The sequence below is a fragment of the Zingiber officinale genome, chromosome 8A (genome assembly GCF_018446385.1).
Source record: "Zingiber officinale cultivar Zhangliang chromosome 8A, Zo_v1.1, whole genome shotgun sequence".
NCBI lineage: Eukaryota > Viridiplantae > Streptophyta > Magnoliopsida > Zingiberales > Zingiberaceae > Zingiber > Zingiber officinale.
The window spans coordinates 20,979,462-20,989,636 of NC_056000.1; the positions used below are offsets into that span (position 1 = coordinate 20,979,462).

At 36.4% G+C, this 10,175-nt stretch overlaps 1 protein-coding gene and 1 pseudogene across 1 annotated transcript; one reads left to right on the forward strand and one right to left on the reverse strand.

The window, feature by feature from the left end:
- The first annotated feature begins 3,858 nt into the window (after window positions 1-3,858).
- On the forward strand, window positions 3,859-4,764 carry LOC122007885 (WEB family protein At1g75720-like). Its single transcript, XM_042563417.1, has 2 exons — window positions 3,859-4,135; window positions 4,213-4,764. Exons 1-2 carry the CDS (start codon window positions 3,995-3,997, stop codon window positions 4,657-4,659), a joined length of 588 nt encoding a protein of 195 aa, XP_042419351.1. The 5' UTR covers window positions 3,859-3,994; the 3' UTR covers window positions 4,660-4,764.
- Window positions 4,765-4,940: 176 nt separating this feature from the next.
- On the reverse strand, window positions 4,941-8,853 carry LOC122007884 (annotated as a pseudogene).
- Window positions 8,854-10,175: the final 1,322 nt, after the last annotated feature.

Here is a 10,175-nt window from a genome sequence, read left to right on the forward strand (position 1 = left end):
AGAGCAAAGTTCTCTATATATATCATTCAATGAAAAATCAAGTTCTCTAATTTTTTTCAAGTATCCTAGATGATTCTCTGTAGTATGATACCTCAAGTGCTCCTCTTGGTATGCCTTTGCAGATTTAGTAGCCAAAGATTAATCTAAAAATATAGAAAGGCGATAAAAACATAAAGAAGTTAGAAATAGGTTGCTAGAAAAAATCATAATTAATATAAATAAAACTCAAAAAATAAAAAATAGAATGCTAATTCACATATAGAAAATTGATTATTTTCCTTGTTATGAATATTATAATAGATAAACTTTTTAAAAAAATATATAAATTTAATATAACACAAGTAGAATTTATTATTTACATGTTAAATTACTGATACTTCATTACTCATGAAGAACTAGTGACATGAGTTCATAGTGTAAATTTAGTATACATATGATTAAGTAAGCTTGATCAAATATATACATAGTCTTATTTTTTTTTCCTATAAAATAATCTAATTTCCCATGCATCCTCCATCTCCGTCTCAACGAGCTTCCTTCATTGTCGTCCACCTTGGCATTTCATTAAACAACTATCAGTGAAAAAAATCAAACCACTTTAAAACACACAAAGTTCACATCTTTAATTCGAAATCAAAGACTTACTTCATCTCCAGGGACACACCAACACTCTTGCGACCGGAATCATCCTCAGTGAATAATCGACGAAGTCAGTCTCATCCTCCAAAAGCACTCATTTAGGGGTGTTAAAAATGAACCCGACCCAACGACCCAACCCGAGTCGACCTGAAAAAAAAAATCAGGTTTGGGTTGGGCATTTTCGGGTTCGGCGCATTTTCGAGTTCGGGTTGGAGGGTTTTTGGGTCGGGTTCAGATTGACCCGGGTTTATCCAAATATAGGGTTTATTTAATTTTTTTTTTAGGGGGGGGGGGGTTTAAATCGAATTTTATTTTAAAAATTAAGATATTTTTATGTATATTAATATCAATGTTAGTGTGATAATGATGGAGTATTGGGATAAAAGTAAAAAATTATAGGAAAAATAGCTAAAAAAAAATCATTTTGAATTGGGTTTTCGGGTTATCTGAGTCACGTTTGGGTTCGGATTGGTCGGGTTCGGGTTCGGATTTAGGGGTTTCGAGTTGAATTCGAGTTCAGATTGGGTTAAAAAAAATCAACCCGACCTAACCCGACCCGACCCACCCGAATTGACACCCTTATGCTCATTTTCCTCCTCTTGTGACCGACTTCTCCATCTCATCAGTCTTTACCTCTAGCAATAACAAAAAACTCAAAAAAGATATCATATATGGAAAAAAATTTTAAAAAAAATCCAATGCAACAACATGAGGATCATGAAAAGAGAGTGAATGGAGTTGGGATGAAATGATGAGGAAAGATTACCCTCGGTGCCCCTTTTAAAATCGACAGAGTTGGCCACCATGAATCGGTCCAAAGCTCAGCCTTGATCTCAAACTGTCGCCAACTTATCATGTCTCTTTGTATTGTTGGGAGGAGGTGAAGGGACGATAACGGACAATTATCATCAATACTCCGACGATGAAGGGATATGTGATTTGATCAATTCTAAAATGGGTATGTTTTTTTGGATAATATGCAAAACCAGATACATGATTTGTTAAATAGTCGAATTTCATTTATCAGATCTAAATAAAAGGATTAAACTTTAATAAGTTTTTTAATAAATATGAAGTTGTCATCTTAGTGATCTCTCTAGGATGATCCTCACTCTTTGGAATGAGGTAAATCACAGAGGATATTTTCCCTAATACAACGACCCTTTGTATGGAGGAGGTTAGGCACCTAGCAAAGCATTTTGCACTCGCTGGAAATTAACCTCAAGACCTATCAACCCATACAGATATCAATTGTGCCAACCATTAGGGGCCACATTGGCAAACTAGGATTTTCAATTAGGAGAGACAAATTCAATAAATTAAAAAAATTAATACAATACAAAATCGAATTATCCAACTCTAAAAACTAGAAAATACTATAAAAAATAAATTGAAATTTTTAAAAATTCTACCCGCTGATTTTTCACAATCTAAAAACCTAAATTTCAAATTTCAGAGCAGAAAATAATTTTAAATTCAAAAATTAGACTATAGTCTTTGGTTTTAGTTGAAACAATGATTCGTCAATCCTTGAAGTTTATTTATGACTTAAAGTCAAAGGATTATTTGTAATCTCACTTTTCTATAACATTTAGACATATGAGATCTCCATTCTGATCTAAATAATCATCCTTACTAGCAATCTAATAAAATAAAATTTATACTTTACAACTCTCCTTCAATTAATAAAATAAGAAAGAAGAAAAGAACAACTTACTCCTTTTGTATTGTTGTGGTTGGATAAAAGGGAAAAAGAGCTACTTGTATAGGGTTACTTATTGGAAAAAATAAAAGGAAGACCTTTGCTTTTGAGAAAAACAAAGAAGAGAAGATGAAGAGGAAGCAGTAAAAGAGGAGAACTTTATCTTCTTTGTTAGCAACTTCGACTAGCTTCGATGAGTTCTACAATGACACAAAAAGAACAAGGCAAGACAAAACATGTTTATTCTTGCGGAGTCAACAAAATCCTAGAAAACATGAGAAAGAACGAAGATGAGAGGACTTCTCTTGTTGTTAGAAGACGACAGCAGTTGATGCTGTGTTTTTTGCTTGCTGTGGAAGAGAAAAAAGAACTCTTGTACTTGAGAAGAGGAAAAAATTATAGGTTTACTGTTGTTGACGAAAAAGAGAAGAAAGAAATGAGGAAAAGAGGAAGAAAAATAAAATTGAGAGATGGGTAAAGGCATAACAGGGACGTGACATGGCAAGGGCTATGCATGAGTAAGGGGAAAAGGAGAAAAAAAATTTAAAAAAAAAACAAAGAAAAGAGAAGGTTTCTTAAAAACACTTTAACTTATTTTAAATCGATTTGAACTCGTTTAAACATTAAACTTAGTTCAATCATAATTTAATCAAATTAACTTCAAATCAATCTCAGTGAACCAACGTAATTTTTATCTCTACATCTATCTATTATATTTAGTTCGAATTTGATCCGATTTTAATTGAATGTCAATCATTTCATATTCTACAATTGAATTTATGCATTTATTATTATATATTTTTTAAAAAAAATTATATTTATCCTTTCAAATCATGATATTTTATCATAAAAGTGGTAATAATAGATAGCTTGAGCTCAAAACTTTTTAAATATGATCAATTTTACTTTTTCAACGACAAGTGGTGAATTGGCCATCAAAGTGGCGATGAGGATGTGCTATTAATTTTTTAAAAAAAATCTAAGTGCGGTCTCCATGTGGCTACTCCACAGAGTCCATATAAAGAATTATAGATTTATAGTCAGTGAGTAAAATCACATTAAAAAAGCTTGTTTGTGTGTCTTTGATTTTCTTATTTCTTATATTTCTCTGCATAATAAGTTTTGTAGAAACAAAATCAAACTATTCATCCTCACCCCGTTATCCACCTCAAGAGTCTAGAGAGTAGAGAGGATTCATTCAAATTAATATTACTATTCAATTAATAATTCATTAATTCTAAATTTTAAATGTACAAACTTGATTGAGCAACAATTGAGAACAAACTAATATTTTGGATCTTTTCAGTTCTTTTATGGCCTTCATGCAGACTATCTATTCTCCCAATTCCCAGACTACAAAACCCCGCATAATTTCATGCTAGAAATTAAATCCTTGACCTTCAATTCTTCCACCACATTAATCTGCACAGCTGAGCTATCTCTTTCTCACCCCATTCCGTTCCATGCCATGTGATCGACGTATGATTGAATAACAGTGAAGTGGACGCGAAGTAACCAAGTTCATCCTTCCCTAACCAAATCTTCCACGACACCATTCCTCTCCCTCGCCATCCTCCTGCTCTGCTCATATAAATCAAACCTCCATTGCAGCCAACTCCACACGTCAATTGCGCCTCCTTAATTTGCAGCGCCATGGGCAGCAACAGTCAGGCCGGTGCCGCCGCCAGAGCGGAGGTCGATACCAGCGCCCCATTTAGGTCGGTGAAGGAAGCCATCCTGCTCTTCGGCGAAAAGGTTTTGGCCGGCGAGATCTACGCAAGCCGCCTTAATCAGGTACTTCGCGATTAATTTCTTTTGCACGCGACGTGCATCTGCAGTTGCAAATCAGTAACGCGACCATCCCCCAACAGTTTCGCGCCACGGCGAACAGAGGCGAGCACGAAGGCGCGCGTCTGAGCTGCGTAGTGACGGAATTAGAAGAGACCAGGCGTAAGTTAGCGAAGGCCAATGAAGAGCGTTCCACGTTGAAGTGTTGCCTCGCCTCGATTCAAGTGGAGCTGGAGATCACGAGGTTAGAGCTCGCGCAGCTCAAGGCGGAAGATGGGCACGAGAAGAGGATCAAGGACATTGGGGAAGTCGAGGTCGAGGCGGAGAGCACCAACAGCCGCGCGGTGGAGTTTCAGAAGAGGAGGCGGGTCGCGTTCGCGTATCCTCCGGCGGTTCGGGAGGAGCAAGCGCTGTTGCAGAGGCAAAGCTCGGTGATGCAGGAGGAGGAGAAGAAGAGCAAGAAGTGGCAGCAGCTGTTTCCTCTCATTGCTGGACTCTTTGCGAAGAAGAAGGAACAACAATGTGACTAGAGAGAGGGATTGTGTCCATTCTCTGCCGCTGCTGCTATTGCTGCTTCTGCTTCAAATATTGATTTATAAATCGGATGTGGATAAGGCAATAGTGTTCTCTGTTATCTGAACAACAAATTGGATTGATCAATCCATTCGTTTGAGTTGAGACTGATAAGTGCATTTCAATCGCAGTTGATCTTTTAAAAGTGAATCTGTATGACTATATCTATGCTTTTAGAAGTGAATCAGTTAAAGGATGACAATGAACAAGCACTCAAAATGATACCTTATATCAGCACTGACTCCAAACAGCCTAAATTTTGATTCCTTAAAAAGCATTCCTTTCTCACCACACGGATTACACATCCTTTTTGGGATTGACTGCAACCGAAGTTCCACCCCCCATATCTCCAGAGAATCTTACCATGAATGCTCGGGCATCCTCAGACCTACGAACAATCATTCCTCATAAAAAAAAATCAACAAAACACAACTCCATTCTCCACGCAGCAGTCTAAAAAAGATGTTACGAAAGTTATTTACAGAGATTATGAGATGGTCTGGAAATTGTCCCAGTGTAATGAATTCCCATTATCAATGAGAAATCAACCAATATCTCTAGCGTGCCGAATGGCCAGCAGTAGCAACTCGCTTTCTCAGCTTGGCACGAGTCACACGGATGGCTTCCTCAATTGGTGTTTCTTCAGGAGGAGCATTAGCATCTTCATTTGGTGTTTCCTTGTCACTGGCATTCATCGTTACAACTTCTGATGTTTCCTTCTCACCTTCTGTTGGTTGAAGGGCTGTAGTTTTCACATTAGGCTGACTCAATGAAGTTGATGCTTGGGCAGTAGCCTCTGTTGGAGGAACAGCTGCCTTTACTGATTCCTGACGCTGGTTCCTGCTGGGGCTGGAAGATACATCGTTAACTTGCTTAGCTTGGGCTGCTGGTTCATGGGCAGCTGTTGTTGATTTCACTCGACGGATCTGCGGCGTTGGTGCCTGTCGTTGTGGTAATTTCTCTGACTGTGACAGCTGCAAAACGGATAGCTAACTTTGGTTATGACTAGATGATTAATCGTTCAGGTGCAATTCAATCATTGCTTAATCCAACCAAACAGGAGGATAGTAAATTAATTTAAACTTGCATGTTAGTCAGATCCTTACATCATTCAAGCAACCACCTTTCACAAATTTTCAAAGCTCTGCCTTATTCCCCTCTCTTTTTTTGTTACCAAAATTGAAGGTATTTAGAATGACCAACAAAGTGCATTTTTAAAGTTTAGGATGTAACCAATTTAGTTAATCTTTAACAAGAACTTACTAATCCATTCAGAATCAAACATGTGAATCTTACATACCAATATTTTCCTGTGGAAGGAGACATACTAGAAACTGATAAAAATTAGTTTGCATCTTAAAGTGTCACAAGGCTCATCCTGGTCACCTAGTTGAGATGGGAAATTAATAGAGAATCCATTAACATTTTCACCTATGACTATATGAAGTCGAAGAAAAGTAACCTTGGTTCAATGTTAAAGTTGTTGTTGTGTGACCTTGTGGTGTTCAAATCGCGAAAACAACCTCTTATAATATAAGGCAAGGCTGCGTACAATTGATTCAATGTGGTCCGATCCTTCTCTAGGATCCCTTAGATTGGTGGGAGCTTCGTGTACCAGGCTGTTCTTTGATTCTATGCAGTCCAACATTATAGCAAAAAGTTCCAAGTGATCTGGAGTCATAGGAATAGTCACCAGAGGCTCAAGACAGCGGAATATTCAAAAAGAAGAATGAGATATTGGGGATCTCATCATAGTCTTTTATAGGTGTTCATATTATGTCCATGGAAAATTAAGACTCGTTGATCCTGGAGTCCAGAGGCAGTTAGGATTTATCAATCTGAATGTCTACCATTTTATTTGGACATTAGCATGTGTAGCTGATGTAACATAGTTTAGCTGTCAGTGTGTAATGCCCCTAAAGTGTTGAACTCTTGGTTGTTCTTAAATCCATCCAGATCCTCCCGCTGACCTGTCATTGGATGATATTATTTGTGCAAGTCAATAATTTCAACAGTTGAAGCTATGAGATGTGAAGCAGGCTTGTCCAATATTTTTGTGCTTATGCCAAGACTACCTTATCTATTAGTTACATGGTTGCCAAAGTGCCATGGAATCAATATCTTTATGGAAGATGTCTTGTAGCAGCATATTCTTTATAATTAGAGTTATTTTCAAATTTGAATTCCAGATTCTATGGGGCAAAAGACAATCTCCTTACTTTTTTCCATATTATTAAGTATGCCCTTATTTTAAAAAAAAAAGTGCCTAACACTTAGATCATAGCTATGGTTTTGTATCCAAGTTCAAGTAACATAGATTTATGCTTCTCACGTGCATTTAATTAGATGTACCTAGCCTTAATTAGCAACATGGCAAGATAGGAGGATACAAAGTTTGGATGAATGGATGGGTCCTTATTGAAAATAGAGGCCTACTACGTGCGATTTTTGCCCAACAATATTGTATATTTATATGAAGGAAGTCCCCATGCCATTCAAACAACTCTTTGGGTGGAACATGAATCTTACGGAGAACCCCTCCAAAAGATTTTGGATAGAGACCCTCTTTAGCCATATGATCCAATCAAATTTAATGCCAGCCATGGATGGTTAATTAACAAAGAGTGGCCATCGACATCAAGATTAGTCATTGCTCAGTCAACAATCACATTGAAGACCAACCATTTTATGGGCATCGTTGACACTACCAATAGAAGTTACCAACAATAAGTAAACTCTAGCAGAACGTTTCCAAAATAATTCATCAATGAGAAGTGAATAAGTAGAAGAAGAAAAAGATATCTAGCTTAGTACCTCAACAGGCCGAACTCTTGATGGTTGTGAGGCTGATTGCGAAGCTACATACTGTAGGATCTCAAAAATCCTAGTCTGACCATAGCTAGCAACCTTCTGCAAATGGATAATGACAAAATCTCCAGCCCTCGTTCTCAGCTCAAGCAAGTTGCGATCTATTTCATTTTCATGCTTTGACACATATGGTCGAAAGAAGGTTTCATAGATATATGTTGTTCCCTGCCCAGAAATGAATATTTACCTCAAGCAAGTTGTCCACCAAATATACATGTAAAATTGAATGTGTTAGGCTCTACCTTTGTTTTTGGACACCATAAGTAGATGAAAAAGGCCAACTTTGCTTCTCCATACATAGGTATCCTAAAAGAAAGGAGGAAAGACTGATCATGCAAAACCACAATACTGAGAAGCAAGTGTAGCAAAAGGATCAAAAAGAACAAATACCATGAAACGAAATTATCCATCAATCTTTCAAAGACCGTAAGAACAGCAACCAAAATCCTAAAAAAAATATCACAAATTTCACATTTAACTCATAAAAGATCCAAAAAATGCGGAGTTTATTATATACCCATGACAAGAACCGTGAACGCACCAGTACTGACACCAAAAAAGCAGCTGCTCTATGTCCGGCTTGTTTAACTCCACGGTCTTGAAGCATTCATAAGCCGGGTATGCATACCCGAGAACCAATCTGTACACAACAATTAGTCAAAACTCACCATTTTCCTCCCTCAAAGTAGATCATCACGAGAAAGGGGAAATCACAAACACCAAAACCTAATTACTCACGCGAGGCTTCTCGTGATGAGACTGCCGATCATGTTGAACTGGCGAAGAAGGAAGTAACGGGCACTCCCTCAGTCCTCTCGAGCAAACCCCTGCTGCAAGATCGAAGGGCAAGAATCATCTTTATCAAGCACAATGCCCAAAACAAGTCAATTCGAAGATCAAACATAAAGATTGGTGCTGAAACTAGCGAGAAAAAAGAAGTAGGTTTTAGAAAGAAAAAGATCAGCAAAAAACTGCGACGAGCAGAGATCTACAAAGCGGAAAGGATTAAAGGGAGAAGAAAAAAAAAAGTGAAATCAAAGAAAAAAGAAGGCACCGACGGATAAACGGCCCAATCCAGTCGAAAGAAGAGTCTCCAACCGATGCAGATGAAAGCGAGAGGGAGGAAGGGAGGGATGGACAGCGGAAGATGGCCAGAGGGGAAGGTGGACGGAAGCGGCCCAAGCTGCAACGCTCTATTACTCGGTCGCCTTCTCCCGACCTTGCGACGCTCCCAGCTTCGAGATTTTAACCACTCGATGACGGTGGTAACGACAATGATGGCTAGGCTAGGAATGGTTTTCAAATTACGGCTCGGGTTAACTTCCCTTCGTAAAGCGTAAAAAATGAATATTTCGGTCTTTATTTTTTTCACTCAGAAAACTACCAGCAGTGTAAACTAAGTTTGATTTGAAATATTTCTAAAATGTAAGACGTCAGTAAAATTTGTTAACGACTTTAAAATTATCAGAATTACTCCAAATTAAAATTTAACATAGATTTATCATATTTACTCATAAATACCTCCTAGAACTGCCCTTATTCATAATACGTCAAGATTTTAAAATTGTCAACAACATAAAATTATTAATGAATTTTAATGAAAACTCATTAATAATTTAGGAATCTTAAAATCATTTCAAACTAAAACTATTATGCATTTGAAAGTCTTGTGAGAGTATAATCCTCCTCTAGGGTATTTGAAAAAATTGGCTACCTCATTCAGTAAATATTTTCTCATAATTTCAATTTTATCTTAATAAATATATTTTATGATAAAATATTTTATTTTTTAAAATCCATTATGCTTTATATCAGCAAAAAAAAAAAAGTACGATGATGATAACAAAATATATAAAACATGACAGAGAGCGAAAGAAAATAGGTAGAAAATATTAGTAAAAAAATGATTATCATTAAAATAGGCAGATAGATTAAGTAGAGGATAAGCATTAAAGATAACGACTCTATATTGACATCTAGGTGTAAACTTAATAACATAGTAAATACCAAATAAATGTCATCTCATCTCATCTCTGAAAAATTATAAGGAAGTTTATATTTTAATGAGATGATATGCAACACTCACTAATGATTGATCTTTAGGAAATGTGTAACAGTGAACTGAAAACATCACGACAAGAAAATACTTTTTTAAAAAAGAAAAAGGAAACAGTGAACTGAAAAGCTAATGGATTAGGGGTGAGGGTTGGTGGAGAGAAGAAGAGTATAGGAAAAGAAAAGGGTCATTTTCATTTGTTAAAGCTTTTGTAATAATATTATCCCATTGATCCGACTTAAATCGATCTGAAAAATATCAAGATTCAAATTGCATTCGGAATGGAGAATTTCGGATTAGATTCAGATTGATCCGGATTCAATGGAGTTTAGGGTTTAATAGATTTTTTGAGATTAAATAAAATTTTATTTTAAAAATTAAAATATTTTTATATATACCAATATCAATAATAACGAGTATTAATTAAAAATAAAAAATTATAAGAAAAGTAATTTTAAAAATTCATTTCTAATTAGATTATTTAAATCGGGTTCAAATTCAGATGTAAGGATTTTCGATTGTAGTCGAGTTCGGAACATGTTTGAATTG

Bases quoted from the DNA above. Each gene is read 5' to 3' on its own strand.
- LOC122007885 (XM_042563417.1), top strand. From the start codon at position 3,995: ATGGGCAGCAACAGTCAGGCCGGTGCCGCCGCCAGAGCGGAGGTCGAT. The intron at 4,136-4,212 runs GTACTTCGCGAT...ATCCCCCAACAG, and splicing joins ACGCAAGCCGCCTTAATCAG to TTTCGCGCCACGGCGAACAG.